At 40.5% G+C, this 18,505-nt stretch overlaps 1 protein-coding gene and 1 long non-coding RNA gene across 8 annotated transcripts; both read left to right on the top strand.

The window, feature by feature from the left end:
• The first annotated feature begins 269 nt into the window (after positions 1–269).
• Positions 270–15,315, top strand: LOC124313982 (adhesion G protein-coupled receptor L4-like). Of its 7 annotated transcripts, none has more exons than XM_046778903.1 (16): positions 270–3,194; positions 4,001–4,152; positions 4,279–4,500; positions 4,799–4,949; positions 5,014–5,091; positions 5,151–5,337; positions 5,408–5,946; positions 6,018–6,436; positions 6,499–6,682; positions 6,761–7,008; positions 13,623–13,702; positions 13,777–14,085; positions 14,162–14,289; positions 14,354–14,420; positions 14,485–14,781; positions 14,849–15,293. In XM_046778903.1, exons 2-16 carry the CDS (start codon positions 4,074–4,076, stop codon positions 15,011–15,013), a joined length of 3,153 nt encoding a protein of 1,050 aa, XP_046634859.1. In that variant the 5' UTR covers positions 270–3,194; positions 4,001–4,073; the 3' UTR covers positions 15,014–15,293. The 7 variants fall into 7 exon arrangements, 6 of the variants coding, with proteins under 6 accessions (XP_046634859.1, XP_046634862.1, XP_046634860.1 ...); XM_046778907.1 differs by lacking the exons at positions 13,623–13,702; positions 13,777–14,085; positions 14,162–14,289; ... (1 more) ...; positions 14,485–14,781; positions 14,849–15,293 and adding exons at positions 7,075–7,157; positions 7,217–7,516; positions 7,582–7,703; ... (2 more) ...; positions 8,260–8,422; positions 8,492–8,747 and having other exon boundaries at positions 274–4,152; XM_046778906.1 differs by lacking the exon at positions 6,761–7,008 and adding an exon at positions 13,295–13,542 and having other exon boundaries at positions 270–4,152; positions 13,780–14,085; positions 14,849–15,295.
• A 1,681-nt stretch (positions 15,316–16,996) lies between these two features.
• LOC124314335 lies at positions 16,997–18,204 on the top strand. Its single transcript, XR_006911152.1, has 3 exons — positions 16,997–17,445; positions 17,511–17,628; positions 17,837–18,204. It is a non-coding gene; the product is annotated as an uncharacterized LOC124314335 (long non-coding RNA).
• The last annotated feature ends 301 nt before the right edge of the window (positions 18,205–18,505 follow it).

Here is an 18,505-nt window from a genome sequence, read left to right as displayed (position 1 = left end):
TAACAGCACATGTGCGTATACAGTATTTACAACCAGGCCGGTAGGAGAAGGTGGAGAGCCCTTCTTACGACATCGTGGCAAAACTTTTGATCTCGAGTATACGTTGCGCCTCCTTAATAATTCGCTTGTTTTCCCAAGTTTTGCTATTGGCCCAAAGGAAGAAAAGTTGGCGCGCTGCGAGCTTGCCAATCTAGTTAGCGAAAATGGATTTTTGTTGGTTCTGTAATCGAATTGATTAGCCAATTCTGCAATGTTTTCTATTCGTCGCCGACCGTCCGTCGTTTGACAATATCGAAAGTGCGGCCGAGGGAAGAGCTGTTCAATCATGCATGTCTCTACTTGGTGTGCATGTTTGATATTCACCCGATCGATGGAGCAATTCCATCTCGGTGAGGTACACGTGAGAGTGCAGTCACGTTGGCACGTGACTGTGTGAATATTGATGTCGATTGATCACGGGCATAGATGCGCATCGTGGCTAGATGCATCTCAACTGTGCGTAGATTCCAGCTGTCGTAAGTGCTTTTGAGATTACAAAGAAATTTCCGTTCTCCATTAGTCAGTGCTTTCCTTGCGAATTGAAGATTATTTGTTTAGCCTTTATTGAGACTAAGAGGATTTTCAATTGGTTTTGGCACTACTTATTTTTTATTTTTTTTATTTTTTTCGTCGAGTGTTTTCCGATGAATCTCGGAACTCACGTGGAAAAACAACAGTGTGTCTGTCGTTGAAGGTCAGTCGCACAGAGCACCAGCAAATGTCCACGTGTCAATTGATACTGACGTACGTGGTCTTCCATCAGCGACCGACAACAATAAAACGGAAACAAAGGTCCGTCAGAAGAGATCAAAGAGCTCAAAGGCCTTTCAATCTCTTTCAGGTTAAAAATAACAAGGGTCGCATCCTACACATAAAGGAGAATTACTGTATCTATTGTGTTTCTCTGTTTTGGAACATCGACGCAATGCTGTACAGCATTATTTTATATCTTTGAGCATCCACACAATTTGTGAGGATTTCCCCGAAATGTTTGTAAAAGAAATTTCTATCAATCCTTTTTAAATCCCTTTTATTTATCGTTGTTTATTGTTTGGTCTGGCCAAAGAATGACGTCCATTTTTGTTTTTAATACCAGACTTCCGTTCAAAGAACTGGGAGAGGATTTAATCGAATTAATGGATTCGGGCGCATCGACGTCCGTCTGTATATCCTCTTGTGGGAAATGGCTATTATTGGCCGTTGAACCTTTTGACACATTCCCGAGTCAAACTTCGCCACCCTAAAGGGATAGGAAATTAAAATGCAATCAATTTCTAGCCAATCTTCAAAGGCGGAAGCCATTTCGGTGCGCTAATAGAAATTATGGCAGGGCATCGGTGCAGAACGCCAGAGCATTCTGCATGTGTAACGGAACGTGGATAACAGACGAGCATGTTCCCACGGAATGATATCATATTCTCGGTGACGCTCGCCTTTCCTTTTTGGCAGGAAATTGAATCTAAAAATAAGTGCGGCAGTGTTGCGAAAATGCGTCGCCATGCCGTGTACTATACACGACTGGAACGTGTCTGTGCAGCGGGACCCATCCCACGTAGTACGTACATATGTATCCAGCGCTCTTCTGCTCATCCTGCTGACTACCCCTGTATATATTACACGTATAGACGGAACGCGTAGCAACAGTTGTATGGGAATCGCTATTTCGATGGATGGATCAAACTGTAGAGAAGGTCACGCTACCGTGAACAAAGATCCGCATTGGCGACGACTCATTCCACCTTTGGTGTGTACTGCCTCTCGCCCCATCTGGGCCTTTGCTGCTTCTAACGGCCCGTGACAATTTCAAATTGGCAAGGAAAGTTGGTCGAATGTGACACTCTGCAGCTTTGACAATTCATACGGTTTGGGTGAATCTAATTCTGTCCAGACCAATCTTAAAAAAGAAAAAAAAAAAAAAACATTTTCGCCTGTACAACGACTGACCCATTGACCCACTTTGGAGTGTGCTGCAGTTGCCATTTCACGCGTTGCGATTCATAATTCGCGCCCCCGGACAGCAGCTGCCTCTTTTGCTGGCGTGTTTTTTGCTGTCTTCGGCGACATTCCATTTTAACAGCACCCCTCTTTCTCTCTTCGTCTAGCCTCATCACCTCTACAATGAGAGAACAGAGCGGGGGAATTCTCATTGGCTCAAATTATTGGCTGCAGTGAGAGAGAGACATGCAGTCTGGGTGACATCACGCTAGTATTACAACAATGCTGATGCAGCGCAGGCTGCCGCCCCTGCAGTCAAACACGGTTTCTCTTTCTTCGCTTTTGTCATCCCGTCCGCCCGTACAATAATGCCGTCAGATTTAATGGCTCTACTTGGTGAAATAGGGCCACTCGTGTCTTTTTACGAGCCGGGAACAAATATAAGGCAATTTCGCTATTTGTAAAGGTTCCATTCCGATGAACAAGAGCCCCGCCAAAGTGCGCCACAACGACGACAAAGAGCTAGAATACGATCCACTAAAGAAATCAGGTCGAGTCGAGCAGTCTCAGCGATTCGACAAAGCAATCCAAGTTCACTTCCTCCCTCCTGAATCACTGAGCAGGAATGAGAGTCAACGCAAAGAGGCGATGCACGGTGGAGGAGTCAGATTACCCGCATGTGCACAATTCTAACCTTTAATTCTCATAACTGAATCAGGGAAGAGCAAAAAGCGGATCAGATTATGTTGTTCCCTCGTTTTGTAGCCTCCAATTGTTTGTCCCTATTATTTGCGACTTTTCCTTTTTCTGGTTTTCCTCGGAATTTATCGAACGATTCCGAGAGGCCGCTCCGCTTAGGATGTTAACTGTATATACTACCTTATTCTTAAATGATTAGTCGTGCATACGAGTTAATTAGGCCAGCTATTAGAGAAAAGGGATCATTATGTTTCCGTGCGGATTGTCCACATCCGTTGCGGAGGGGTCACATCCGCGCAGCGTCCGCATCATTAATCTCTCGTCGTGCGTGCGTGGCGACGGCAAAGCAACTGGCAAAGAATAGACACGATGCATTGAAAGCTGAAAAATATTGCACGGCAGCAGAACACCCCGCTCCAGCCCGATGCATCACGGAAACAATTTACTTACCGCCACAGAATGGATGGGGCCAGCAGCCGTCTCATGTGTCCTCGGAAAATGTAGCCAACACACATATACACGTGAGTTTAAAAATGATTGATGAAACCACTTTGTGCTCGACTCAAAGTAAGTTACTAGTAGTACGGTAGTATCGGATCCCATCCATTCGGCAGCGTCCAATTCGCAGCCGAAATAGGACATTTATTTGCAGAGTGAGACGTGAGAAAACTGTATCCTTCCATGTTTGAGATGTGGCAGGATCAAAAGACTGGACTGTGTGACTGGCTTTTGGGCAAATAACTCGTCCGCAACTTGAATCTGGTCAAATGTGCGCAAGAAAACGTGCGGAATCCGCACTCGCTGACTCTTTTTTGAGAGTCAATAAGATGAAAATCGGGAATGATGTGTGCCATAAACATTTGTGAGTTGCGATCTGTAATTTCTTTTGGCAAACTGTATGCCAAAAAAGTTTCATAGCCTTGACAAGAAGAAACCGGGTCGAGCATGAGCGCTAGGAAATAGATTATGGGAAAATAGGTTGCAAGAACTGGCCCAGTTTTTCGGAGAAATCCGGGAGCAATTTCATACGATACCTCACTCTGAAGTACGCAGGGCGGTATCTTATTTAATTAAAAAATACTGTCGACTTTTAAATGATATCAGGTTGTACGGTACGGCAAAAGTAATATTGAACAAATCGAGAAATCGTCGAGTGGTCTGCAACTCGATACGAAAATCCCGCCGTGTAGACGTAATCTTGGCGTATCAAAAGTATAACCGCGCGTTTTTGTTTTATAGGAGCGAAGCAGCTGCCCATAAAACTTAGTTTTTTTCCCCTGACGTACATTTGATAAGAATTTGTATTTGTCGTCCGTGCTGATTACAGTTAAAATAGTCACCAAGTCTTACATGGTGGTACGGGCGTTATCAAAAGGTAGTGTAACACAGTGCATGGCCGAATGCGGGTGATAATAGTGTCTCGACTTGAGAAAAAAATGGATACATTTCTCAAGCTTCTTGTCTTCCTTTACTTGGCGGGTAAGTCGATTTCATTCATTTGCTGTTGTTTAACCCGGAATATTCATTGTAGTTAATTGATCCTTCCTCTTCCATTGACTCTGTTTCATTGTCAATACTTTTTCTCTGTGTGTGCTAACCCAAAAGGAGGTAGCTCAGCTGATTGCACAACCAGCAATGACGGTTCCTGCACATGGATAGTGGCAAACGCATGTAATAGTCCCAAATTTTACTGCGGGGAAGAGGCCGAGTGTCTTGTCGTGACTAAATCTCTCAACTCATCTTATTGGCTGGAGTCGAGCTCCGCTTCCAACCAGCAATTCGAGTGTCGTTGTCCCGTGGGGGCCACAACCAACTGCAAAAATCCAGGTTGGTTGACATTTTGATACGTTCCACACTTGTGGACATTGTCTCGTATTGGTTATTTTTCTTGCCATCAAATGCCTCTCTTTAAACAAAATGTCCAATAAATAGCTGATTAGAGACAGTTGACATTTCACGCCACTCGATTAGTGCGTGACAATTGCCTTTCGCAATCGCAATACAATCCGTTGCAAGATAAAAAGAAAGATGACCTCGGGATAAGTCTAGAATTCTTTCACGTGTTCAAGTTGCGCTATTAATGAATACCAATGGGTGGTATTAATATGATTCTTTATCTTTATAGCTTTGAAGTGTACTTCACATCGTCCTACGGACAGCTTTGTGAAGATTTCAGTCGATAATATGCCGACAAATTCTTCCATGAGTGTCGTTTACGCCGAAATGTGGAGGTGCCCCATTGGAGATAATTCTGCCATACAATGTCCGTCAGGAAAGTACGCTAATTAATTGATTGTTATAAAAGTATTTCTAGACCCCATTTTTCTTTTCTGAACGAAGGATGAGAATTGGAAATGAATTGGGATGCAATAGTGCCGCCCAGATGCTCCCAAATGTGTTCGCCCTCGTACGATTTTGGTAGGAAAAATGTATAGAAGGTCGATGGATATTTTACGGTATGTTTTATCAAATTTTAGGTGTCAATTCAAAATCAACGCATGCGAATTCGATTCATCGCTTATTCTGTCACACGTTGGTCAGTCACTCGCACAACCGGAGACTTTACCTGGAAATTACGTCTTTGAATCAAGTGTAGTCACTGATCAACAAAAAACCTTCCAATGCCCTGCACAATCGGTCATGGATAGCGGCACGTGTTACAGGGTACACCCCATTTTTTGAGTTCCATTTATTGTAGAATATCTAAATTGATAATGGTAACCGCAAAGTATAGATGACCCCGATGAACCTCGAATGGAAAGCTGCCCGATCACATTGTCTTCAGCTTGGAGGCGATTTGGCTCATTTTACCAACTACACCGATTTTGCCTCCATTTTGCGTAGATTGGACAATACCATTCCGACTAATTTGACATCTTTGACAGCTATTCCTACCTGGTTTAAATTTTTCACTTGGACTGGTGAACAGCGGACTCCTCAGAACTTTCTGCAGTACACGGATGGCTTCCAATGCGACGTTTATAATCTCCAGCGCGACGTTGGAGCTAATCCACATTCCAGGTGTAAATTTGGTGCACGATTGAAAAAAATCCGCGGGTTGTGCGTTCTACCCCCCATATTGCCATCGGAGAATTTCAATTATGAAAAGCTTTCATGCCCTGTCAAATGCGACGTCTCCGGGTATACAGGCTATTGTTGGGAAGCAGAGGCCGATACAAAGGTCTCAACTAGTTGTCCGAATGGATTAAGTGGCTTTGCAACCTGGACTTGCGGTATTGATGGTAAATGGACAACTCCATCTCCTGATCAAAGGTATTAAACACGAAAGCATTTACAAAATAAAATAAAGTTAACAATTTCTTATTTGGCTCGTTTGCATTTAGTAACTGCACCAACCCAATCGTCGAAGATTCAATCAACCAAGCCAACAAAAATATCACGAATGGTGGAAATCCAAGCGAGTCATTGAATGGTATCTCCACTGTCCTTAAGGAAAATGAGATGGCGACCGCCAACATTGTTCAGCTTGACATGACGGTCCGATTAGCTATAGAAAAGCAAACGGAATTATTAAGTGCGAGTACGGACGTCAATTCAAAAGACGCCAGCAGCAAGAATTTCACCAATTCAATAGTAGATGTGAATAATGAACTGCTAACCAACGACCTGGCGTTTTGGGGCTTGGACCCTATTTCTCGTAGTGAAGCTATCGATCAAGTGCAAAAGAACATCGACGACACCTTATTTTTGCTGGCTGATAATCTTCTTGATCAAGTTTATAAAACAGTTTATCCTAACATCGGTAATTGTGAATAATTCTACGATTTTTGTTTAAACTCTCTTCTAAACCTATTTTGATTACAGCCGTGCAGGTGGAAAGGAAAATCAACGCGGATTATAAAAACCAAACGTATACTTATGTGACCGGAGATAAAGATCAACTGATCCTTCCAGCCGGATTTCCCTATGCGGTCGACGATACAGAAACCCGACTTTCTTTTGCAACGTACAACGCATTTCAGAACCTTCTCTATGGCGACACATTGGCGTGAGTATATATGAATTAAATTTTAATTGCATGGTCAATTCAGGTTCCTTATTAATTTTTGGTCACTTGCACTTGCAGTCAACTGTCCGCGGAAAACGAAACCATATTTGAACCAATAGGACAAGTCGTGGTGTCTAAAGTACTGGGTGCTACACTTGGTCAACCAAACGGATCTATCCATTTTGTTGACGGAAAGGTCGAAATTCTTCTGAGTACTTTGAATCTTGATCGATATGAAGTTAATAAGACGACTGCAACTTGCGTATTTTGGGATACTTTGACTCAAGAGTGGTCATCCGATGGGTGTGAAGTGGTGGAAACTAACGGTGAGTAGCCAAATCCAGTCATTTTCAAAGAATGTGCAGTTATGTTGGTTTTATTTTATTTTATAGATAAGTCGAGCACTCGATGCCGCTGCAATCACTTAACGAACTTCGCAGTTTTAATGGATATCAATGGCGTCTTTAAAGAAAAAGTAAATGATCCAACCGAATAACTCAGCTGGCAGACTTTAAATATCATGATTGTTTCCAGACGACTTCCCCACTAGATTATATCACCGTAATCGGTGAAAGCATTTCTATCGCTTGCTTAACGTTGGCCATCGTCATCTTTTACTGGGTTCGAACTTTGCGGCGCGATTTCCGCTTCGTGATTCATCGAAACCTCTGTGCAAACCTTCTCATTGCCGAGATCCTCTTGTTGGTCGGAATGGACGCTACTACCAACTCGGACCTTTGCTTATCCATTGCCGTTTTTATACACTTCTTTTTCCTGTGCGCTTTCAGCTGGATGTTTGTGGAAGGTCTTTACCTGTACTTTCTCATCACCAAAGTAAGTACTTTTGACGTTGTAAGAAATATTCTGCGAGAAATGACCGAAAAAATCACTTGTTCTAGGTTTTCGATGGAAGTGGATTGAAACAGTGGCAGTACTACGTCATCGGGTATGGACTGCCAACTTTGGTGGTGGCCATTACACTGGGCGCAACCAACACGAATGCTTACTCGACATCCCCTTAGTAAGACAAACAAAAAATTATTTGATTTTTAAGGATAAAGAATATTGTTTTTTTTCTCATTAGTTGCTGGTTGAGTTACGAAAACGGTGCAATATGGGCCTTCGCTGGCCCGGTGGCAGCCATCATTTTCGTAAGTTTCTGTCTTAACTAACTAATTGTTTCTTTTAGATAATTTTTCAATTTACCTTAAATATAGATAAACCTCATATTCCTGACAGTGGCCATTTCTGTTAGTTTCAAATCAAGACGAAACGCTGCAGAAAAGAAAGAGAAGAAAAACAACTTCCGATGGATTTATGGCACCATATCATTGACTTTTATTCTGGGTATTACTTGGGTGTTCGGCTTCCTATTCTTCGGTCAAGGCAGTTTGATATTTGCCTACATTTTTACCATCTTGAACTCCCTACAAGGATTGTTCATTTTTATCACGTTTTGCGTGATCAACAAAAAAGTCCGAAAAGATTTACGTCGACAATTTATCACTAGCCAGGTTTGTCAATATTTTAATTTTCATTATTTATTACGCTAATTTTCTATTGATTATGACTCGCAGAGGATACAACGTGTAGCACTTTACTTTAACGTTGAGTTGAGTGACTTGCATACAATCCCGTCACAAAATAAATCTGGCACCTACGATGTACATCAGCGAGTCACAAATTCATCATTGAACAATCACAGTCAAGTATCTGTGCTTTCCAATAGATTGTATTAAGGTATTTTCTAACTTATTATATCAAAAGAAAAATAGCTGAATATAATTGATAATCTTCGAAACTTTTCAGAGCATCCTCTTTTGATCGTACGTAATTGCGCTGCATCACAAATTTTTTCAGCCTGTCTGCTGCCAAAATAATTTTTACAACACTTAAGGCTACTTATCCACATCATCCACTGACTTCTTCTCTTGTTTATTTCTTTTTGTGCATTTTTTTTTTTGTAACCGTTTTTATTTACTTTTTCATACTTCCGTTTTCCCTTTTAAAAGTGCTATGTACAGAAGAGGCATTTTATAATCAAATGAACTAATTACGAATACTACATACGATGAACTTTTGATTTGAACGTTCTATTCGAACGATATTTTTTCGTCAAGTTTGTCGAAACAAGTGGTCTATATTTATTTATTTTCTCGTTGCTGGTTATCAGGGAGTTCCGGAGGACCCTGGATTTAGTCGCCGATCCCATTCCGGGATATTGCCCATAGTATTACTTCGCTTCAATGAATCCCAGAGTTGTCAAAGGAGAACGACTGCTGAGCCCAACTTGAGGTAGAGTGATTTTTTTTTAAATATCTGTCGCATAATTAAGACTGTTCGTGACATATGTGCACGTTTCTCTATAATTGTCAGAAGTATTGAATCAGAATCTAAGGGGCCCTCTTTTTTTCTGTAACATAATTTTTTTCTTGAAAAATAATTACAGTTGCAATGCATGTTGTACTATCTTTCAGTATTTTTAATGTTATTATTATAAAACCAGGGGGGAGTGGAGATATTAAAACATTACCGTAAAAAAGTAAAAATCTGAGAGAACAGACTAAATAGTGAACTTTGGGGATTAGGGCTTTAGAGAGCGATAACTAGATAAGAAAGTTAAAATAGACTACGCAATATCGTCGCTCTCTAAGGCAAATCGCCCCTCCAAAAACTAGAGCAGCAAACATCCAAACAATCTTCAGGGAATCTTCGTCGAAAAAATAACTTTCAACTATAGAGAGACCTCGACCTCGGTAAGCTATTAAGGTATTATCAAGAGGAGTGCAAGTGCATGTTGAAACGTGCGTCTCAGAGTGCTTTTCAATAGTATGCGCCCGGAAAATCTAGGATCAAGGAACTGCTGTCACATAAGACCTGACTTATTGATGAAGCATTTTTACGCTCGGGTATAAAGAATCCTTCAATTTAAATCCCATCACTTGAGTTCTGCGGAAAAGCAGTGGGACCCAGAGACAGCTGGGAAACATGTGACACCGTGCACAGATGCATGCCGCATGTCTGTATTCGGAATTAGATCAAGAAATCAATAAATGACGACGAATTACGTAGCGTTAGACAATGCAACCTATTATTTGAAAAGTATTTCATCGAACAAAGTAGATTGGTTATTTATCTGTTTAATAGAGGGGGAAATAGTTTTATAATCACTTGGCTGCATAGGTATTTTTGTAAGGTGTCATTTGAATGCCTCATTGGTTTCCTACCGACCCAATGGGGTGGTAACTCGATAAAATTGTTCACTTTTGATGGACATTTTTTTTTTCTCGAATAAGTATGGCGACAAATTCTTGATAAGGAAGTGACAAACATTTGTCCCTGATTAAAATAACTCAAGCATTATTGATTTAAATGTCCGTGTGTGTCTGAATAGCTGATAGTTCGAAAAACTTATCAGTCGTGGAAATCTTGCAATCCAATTTAGTACTTCACTAACAATAGCTGGTGATCAACTTCCTTTGAGTTGGGAAAAAAGAAGCGGATATGGACCGATGTGTACTTTCCGTTCTACTTATTTTCTCTTGTTGGATTGGTAATAGTATGCAGTTCCCTGTTTCGTTTTCTTAACTGGAAATAACATGAAACTCATCTGTCTAACTTTGAAAACTATTATGCGACCTTTTTCTTTTCTCAACGCGTAATTTTGCATTCTTTCGAAAATTAGGTTACAACCATGTAGTAGCATTTGATTGCACCAGCAATGACGATTCCTGCACATGGATCAAACCGGAATACTGCAAAAATTCAAGTGGCTTCTGCGGAAACACTGCGGAATGTCTGATCGTCACAAAATCAGTCAACTCGTCATACTCATTCGAGATAAACTCTTCATACAACCATCAATACCAGTGCCGGTGCCCTGTAGGCAATACGAATAACTGCAACCCATATGCTACACCCAACGGTAATTGGAACATTCAACTTGCAATTCAATTTGTCTGCCTGTTTTACAAGCAGCCATATTGGCGGCATGTGGATCACAATTTTTTTTAAATCTGACAGTCTTCACCTTATCTCGATGATGGGGGGGGGGGAATAAATTTTTGGTATAAGGAAAAGAAATAAGAGACAGGGGACTTCCCGCTCCCTACTTATAATCGTAATGCTCGGTATCCACTGTAATTCTACGTCTCGACACGCAAAACGGGATTTCTTTCACGACAAAGAGACTTTAAAAAAACCATGACTGAAGAAGCCACACTTATTATTGAACAAAGTATTGTTTTAAGCTTAGGGCCTCGCTAATATCTTGTTTTCGATGTCGCATTAAATGTCATGGTGTCAAGTGATAAGATGATTTTAAATCAATAGGTTCAAATGCCGATTGTTTTCAGTTCCCTGACATAAACAATATTTAATCACTAGCAGTCAGTCAATCATTGATTTGAACCAAGAACTATCCGTCTCCGTTTTATGGTTGACACTTTCACCCATGCAACAAAAGCCACTTACATAAAGTTTAAAGTCTTAAATATTGAAAAAAAGAGAACGTAAATTTCTCTCTGATAATAGTACTGCCATTTTATGGAGAAATTTTTATTCAACACATGCGCAATCTTGTCCGCTCTAACTTTCCTGTCTCCCTATAGTGAAACTCAACTGTATAACACGTGAGCCAACGAACACTAATGTTAGCATTGAGGTCAATGGCGAGAATGGTCTCCTTTTGAACATCGTTTACGCCGAAATGTGGAGGTGTCCCGATGGAGATAATTCCGTCATGCAGTGTCCATCAGGAGGGTACGTCATTTAAATCAAATTTGTAAAGATTACAGTAATTTTTTAAGTCGTTTTTAACGAAGGTTGACAGGACTGGGATGCAAGAATGCCACCCAGCTTCTCCCAAATGTGTTTGCCCTCGTACGATTTTGGTAGGAAAATTGGTGAAAGGTCGATGAATATTTTATAATAAGTGTATACTATTTTAGGTGTCAATTTAAAAACACGACGTGCGAGTTCGATTCATCGCTAATTCTGTCCCATGTTGGCAAATCAATCCAGTTACCAGAGCAATCTGCGTTACCAGAACACTATATCTTTGAATCGGGAAGTGGGATGATTAGTAGTGTAAACTTCTCCTGCGGGAATTCTTCACAGACCGTTTTCGATGATGATTCCTGTTATAGGGTAATAACAAATTTCTTAAAAAGCTATAGAAAGGGGAATAATACTTCAGTACCTAAACTTCATTAACACAAAGTATAGTTGACACCGACGAACCTCGAATGGGGAGCTGCCCGATCGCATTGCCTTCAGCTTGGAGGTGACTTGGCTCATTTTACGGAAGATACAAACTTTGCCTCTATTCTGCGAGGTTTAGACAAATCCACTCCGTCAAATATCACATATTCGACCGCTGTTCATATCTGGTTCAAATGGTATACATGGACTGGGGATCAGCGTATGCCACAACACTTCCTGCAGTACACGGATAGATTCCAATGCCCCGTTTACGATTTTTTGCCGGAAGAGGGGACTAATCCACTTGCTGGATGCAAAGCCGGAACAAGATCTAAAAACGTCCGCGGACTTTGCGTTTTTTCGCCAAGGCTATTTACGGATAATTTTGATTACGTTGAGTTGTCTTGTCTGGCCAAATGTGGTTTCCCCGGATATCCAGACTACTGTTGGCCAGAAGCAGAAGCCGATTCCAAGGTTTATGTTAATTGCCCGTCCGAGTTAAATGGTAAAGCAACATGGACTTGCGGTATTGATGGTAAATGGAAAACTCCATCTCCTGACCTGAGGTAAAAAAAAAAAAAAATGTTGCAAATGCTTTAAGACAATTTACAACCAACTTTTATTTTACTTCAACTTTTTTTGTAATTGTCTTTTAATTTAGCAACTGTACAAATCCCGTTGTTGAAGATTCAATCAACCAAGTCAACAATGATATTGCAAACGGCGAAGATCCAGGCAAGTCATTAAATAGTCTCACTAATGTCGTCAAGGAAAACGGAATAGCGCCGGGAAACCTTGTGCAGCTTGACCAGACAGTCAGCTTTGCTATTGAACAGCAGACTTCACTAATGGTTAATACGACAGACGCGAGTTTGAGAGAGGAGAGCTGCAAGAATTTCACTATTTCTGTAATTGATTTAAATGGTGTTGTGTTGGGAAATGCCAGCGCATTTTGGGGTTTGAATTGGGAAGCACGCAGTGAAGCTATCAGTGAAGTGCAAAAGAACGTTGACGACACCTTATTTTTACTGGCTGAAAATCTCCTTGATAAAATGTATCAATACGGCAATATAAGTGATCAAAACATAGGTAACAATATTGCAATATTCTAGATACGTAGATTACCCGTTCAAAAAATTGGTCATAGCTATACAGGTAGAGAACAAACAGCAAATAGAATACAACGATACAACGTATGCCTACGTTGCAACAGATGAAGATCAACTGATTCTTCCAGCCGGATTTCCCAATTCGATCAATACCACTAATACCCGACTTTCTTTTGTCACTTATAACGAATTTCAGGACCTTCTCTATGGTGACACATTGGCGTGAGTAGATATAAATTAAATTCTAATTACATGGCCAGTACAGTTTTCTTTTTAATTCCTGATCATTTATGTAATGCAGTCAACTGTCTGCAGAAAACCAAACCACATTCGAACCAATTAGACAAGTCGTGGTGACAAAAGTGCTGGGTGCTACACTTGGTCAACCAAACGGATCTATCCCTTTAAAGGACGGAACGGTCGAAATTCTCCTGAGTACTTTGAATCTTGATCGATATGAAGTTAATAAGACGACTGCAACTTGCGTATTTTGGGATTCTTTGACTCAAGAATGGTCATCCGAGGGGTGTATAGTGGTGGGAACTAACGGTCGGTTTCTTACAGTTTACACGTATTTGTCGTAATTGCTGTGAGTTTATTGAATGTAAATCAGATATATCTTTACATAGGTACATCAACCACATGCCAGTGCGATCACTTAACCAATTTTGCAGTTTTAATGGATATCAACGGCCTCTTTGAAAATGAGGTAAATTATGCTAAAATACCCAGCAGATGGGTGTGACATTAAGTGAAGACGTTAAATGTCATGCTTGTTTTCAGAAGAAAACCGACTACCCCGCACTAGATTACATCACCATAATCGGCGGAAGCATTTCTATCGTTTGCTTGACGTTGGCTGTCATTATCTTTTACTGGGTACGGACTTTGCGGCGCGATTTCCGCTTCGTGATTCACCGAAACCTCTGTGTAAATCTTCTCATTGCCGACATCCTCTTTTTGGCCGGAATAGAAGCTATTGCCAACCGGGATCTCTGCCTATCCATCGCCGTATTCCTGCACTTTTTTTTCCTGTGCGCTTTCAGCTGGATGGTTGTGGAGGGTCTTTATCTCTATTTCCTCATCACTAAAGTAAATACTTTTGACGTTGTCTCGGATATTGTGAGGAATTGTGTTGATTAGATGGTGAAATAATCACTTGTTCTAGGTTTTCGATGGAAGTGGATTGAAACAGTGGCAGTACTACGTCATCGGGTACGGAGTACCTGTTTTAACTGTTACCATTACTCTAGCCGTAACCAAAACGGAAGCTTACCTCGGTGATCCTTTTTTATAGTAAGTTCATTCCATGGTTGAGATAAAGTAACGATTACGCGACTTTTTACTTATTGTGGTACAGTTGCTGGTTAAGTTATGAAAATGGGGCAATATGGGCCTTTGCTGGACCGGTTGCAGCCGTTGTTTGTGTAAGTTCTGTCTCAACTAACTTATTGTTTCTTTTAGATAACTTTAAACTTACTTTAAATATAGATAAACATCGTATTCCTGTCATTGGCTGTCTCTGTTAGATTCAAATTAAGACGAAACCCTGCCGAAATTAAAGAGAACAAGCAGAACTTCCGATGGATTTATGGCGTCATATCATTGACTTTTATTCTGGGTATTACTTGGATGTTCGGTTTCCTATTCTTCGGCCAGAGTAGTATAGTATTTGCCTATATATTTACCATCTTGAACTCCCTGCAAGGAATGTTCATTTTTATCACGTTTTGCGTGATCAACAAAAAAGTCCGAAAAGATTTACATCGACAATTTATAACTAGCCAGGTTTGTCAATATTTAAATTCTTATTATTTATAATTTACGCTAATTTTCCATCGATTATGACTCGCAGAGGATTCAACGTGTGGCACTTTACTTTAGCATTGAATTGAGCGACCTGAATGTGGCATCGTCACTAAACAATACTGGCTCCTACAATGTACAGCGACAAGCCAGTCAGAATAAGAATCGACACAGTTTTAGTAATGTTTCTGAAGTTTCTATTAGATTGTACTAGCTACGTATTTAAAGGCTACATACTACTAACACCTTTAGTTAGTTAATGCTATTCAGTATTTAGTAGTTAACCTTTATTCCTTCATTGTGTTTTGTCAGATGAAATGTTTGTACCTAACTGGTAATTTAGGCCAGGTGAAGCCTGAGCTTCATTGCTCTCTGAACGTTGCTGTCTGATGTGAATTTGGATTCGTTTGTCTACTTAGACAACAAATTCAACAAGGTGTGTTTGGGATGTTGTAATATACATTTTTGTTGTTGTTCCCCAAATACAAATTATTTTGTAAATTAAATATTGCGCAAGCGGTTAAGCAAAATAATGTTTTTATTACATTTTTTTCATATAAATTTGTTTTCATAGTGTCGAGTCACTAGGGTTTAGCTGCAGGCCAAGGTCACTGCTGTTGGGTTTTGTCATTGCCTTTTTTCGTTTGGAGTTTTGGACTTTTTTTAAAGAGAACTGCTATGAACTTATGACAGTATGACATACCTTACCGTGTGGTTGGGGATTTCGAATGTTGTGATGTGTGATGCTGCGGTGGTGGCTTTCTGGTGAAGACGAGATACAAATTTGGAGGGGAGAAAATTACGTAAGTATATAAGTTATTTGTTACCTCTGTTGGTTGTTCTTTCAATTGAGTGCCAACGAGCTTAGAGCGGACATTGTTTTCATGTTACTGTTAAACGTTTCTTTTTTCTGACGCAAGACAGCATAGTTTTTGATCATTTTTAGCTCAGCTTAATAACGTTTACTTTGCACATCTCTGAAGAAATCTCGCTGCTACTACTAAAAAATTTTGGGTGATAGCTGTCAGTTTCTGTTTCAGCAACAAAGCTCACTTGTTAGATTTTTAATTAATGCGTTTTTGTTCTACTTCCGGTTTTCCCATTCCAGTCAGTAGTTCAGTAAATATTCATCCCACGCACAAAAAAACCACATATTCGTGATCCTCGTCAAATTTGTGGTAAAGTTCATGTTTGATTTTGTACGTACGCGTACTTCTGGTTTCGAGAATTTTCCTGAACAGGAAAATTCTCGATTTTGACCAAATTCTGGATTTCGTTTAAATTACACATAACCGACCCCAAATTTGATGGAAATCACGAATATTTGGTTTATTTTGTCGGCAGCTCAATGGTTAAGGCGCTATCGCTTACTTCCGGTATGCTTCCGGAAAATTTGCATAAGACTAACAAGTGAGCTTTGTTCTCTGCACAGTTCTGAAGATTGATTACTAGGTTTTAGCAAGCAAAAATGCGCTTTTCAAGTTTTGTGAGCATCTTAAGACGCAGTCTTTCAAATACTGAGTTTTGAGACGTGTCAAATAGATGGCATGTTGATGGTGTCAGTTATAGCATAGCCTACTCTATATAGGAAGCCGAAAGGAAGGATATCTCTCGCGTGTTGGAAAAGTGAAGCCTACTTTGCTCACCTTTCCTCCGATTTCGCATCTTCCAAGTGGACCCAGGGGGGCCATCTGGTGAGCGAAATAATGACACGCCCTCCGAAATTTCGAATGTTATGGTTTGGGGGGATTACCCTGTAATTTATGAACGCACCATTAATATGTTGCCGTGAGGGATTTCATGACAATGTTACATGGAACGGTGGACATTATTGTTTAGTGAATGGCCCTTCGTATTGGTATTGGTATTGGTATTGGTATTTTTAGGTGCCGTCTGCTTTATTCACAGACTGGTCTTCTAATCTAGATGACCTTACGCACCGGCGATAGTAGATTGCTATGGTTTTTTGTTCGATGGCGTGAGCAGTGTAAGTGTTGTATTGTGTGGAAGGAGCCCCGAGGAGGGGGATGGAAGTACCATCATTGTGTACGATTTTTACTAGCTAGTGCCCTGTGTAGGAAGAGATCTGTATTGTATGTGTAGTGGTAGTGCCCGGGTATGGGAGCAACTATGCTCACCAGGAGAGTCGAACTCAGGTCTCCGGTGCCCCCCGATCACCTTATCCGACTCACCTACCCGCCCCCCATGGCCCTTCGTAGCCATTTAACAATCATATCGATAGAAACGTAAACAAATCCGTGTTTTCAAATATCGCCACTAGACGATAAATTGGCTCCCGTGGGTCCACTTAGGGCGGAGCCAAATAAGAGGAAGGGAACCCAAATTAGCTTCCAAAAAAAGGCCAAACCTTTCGGCTTCCTATATAGAGTAGGCTATGGTTATAGGCTTATGGCGGCTTGTTGTCAAAAGTTAAAGCTATCTTTTCTTCGAAAATTACAATTGAATTCATCGGTAAATTCGAGTGATTTCGTTTGTAACTTTACGGTGATGTGTTTTATTCCGTGTCTATGTCGGATAACCTTAATGCTTCTCACCAACTTACAGGAGGAAACAGGAGGCATCCTACTGTCAACTATTTTGTTCAAAATCATTGTATTCTACTGAATGTGCCATCGAAATGATAAGGTAACAACCAACACTAGCTTTATTACAGTATTGCTGAAACATATATTTTTCTTATCTTTTACTAGGATTTATCATAATTATCTGCTGTTTGTATTGGACTTGCTAGATCACCAACCAGCATAGACCAATCTCTCATTTCATCTTCTCGAGAGAAGATTGGATAACTGATCAGTTGTTTCATGTGTAAGTTCACTTATCATGTCACTGAACTTTTTCTATTGCAGTCTAACATGTATTTAAAGTATTGATCTCCACTTATGTCTATCTAATGTTTAAGAGACGCTTTTGAGTGTATACTGATAATTGTTTGTTCTTTTAGATCAAAGACGTCAAGCACATTGATGACACAAATTATAAACAAGGTGACTTATTTTTCTTTTTTTATTTACAGGTTCTAAACTCCAGGTTTCTAAATTTGCATGGCAGACTTTATGATAAGTCATGGCCTTTCAAGAAAGTCAACAAGGTCCCTTGTTTACTAACCTGTTGGCTGCTACCCTTGAATCTCCCTATTTACTTTCTGAAGCTTTCTGTTGCTACAATCTTGTTTGAATATCATTGCCCATCCAAATAAATGTTCATTCTGCTTTATACAGGGTAATCTTTCGCTACTGATCATGGACTCCATTGGTGAAACTGAAAACCGACGAGAGAATGCTGTAATCCAAGACTAATAAATTGTGTAGTTAGCTAAATTACAAGTGCATATCTGGGCTCCCTTCTTTTCTGTGGCCCCGTTTCCCTAACTAACCACTAACCAACGCCCGCCGGTGGTCACTCACCCGCTGTGAAACCAGGAGGAGGGGAGGGCTCTGGTCGAACGGGGACTTGGAAGGCGCATGATCCGATGAAAACTTTTAGAGGGTCATGAGTCTAACCCGAAGCGTATTATGACTACATCTCCCCGGAAAAACTTGCCTCGTACTTCTCTCTTCTTCTCGGTCCAGATACTATCTCTGGGGGCCGTAGACAAATCCTATAACAGCATGTGCGAGTTAAACAAAGCAACCCACTACCCAATGAAACAAAAAGCCATGGTTTATTTTTTGCGGAAATCTGC

The sequence above is a fragment of the Daphnia pulicaria genome, chromosome 10, assembly GCF_021234035.1.
Source record: "Daphnia pulicaria isolate SC F1-1A chromosome 10, SC_F0-13Bv2, whole genome shotgun sequence".
NCBI classification, from domain to species: Eukaryota; Metazoa; Arthropoda; class Branchiopoda; order Diplostraca; family Daphniidae; genus Daphnia; species Daphnia pulicaria.
The sequence above is the reverse complement of the archived record's forward strand: the minus strand, read 5'-3'. Positions and strand labels throughout refer to the sequence as shown.

What these genes read in the sequence shown, in the direction of transcription:
- LOC124313982 (XM_046778904.1), top strand. Translation starts at nt 4,074, where the DNA reads ATGCGGGTGATAATAGTGTCTCGACTTGAGAAAAAAATGGATACATTT. An exon ending in AACCAACTGCAAAAATCCAG is followed by an intron (nt 4,501 to 4,798) that starts GTTGGTTGACAT and finishes TTATCTTTATAG; the next exon opens with CTTTGAAGTGTACTTCACAT. An exon ending in GACAATTTATAACTAGCCAG is followed by an intron (nt 14,782 to 14,848) that starts GTTTGTCAATAT and finishes TATGACTCGCAG; the next exon opens with AGGATTCAACGTGTGGCACT.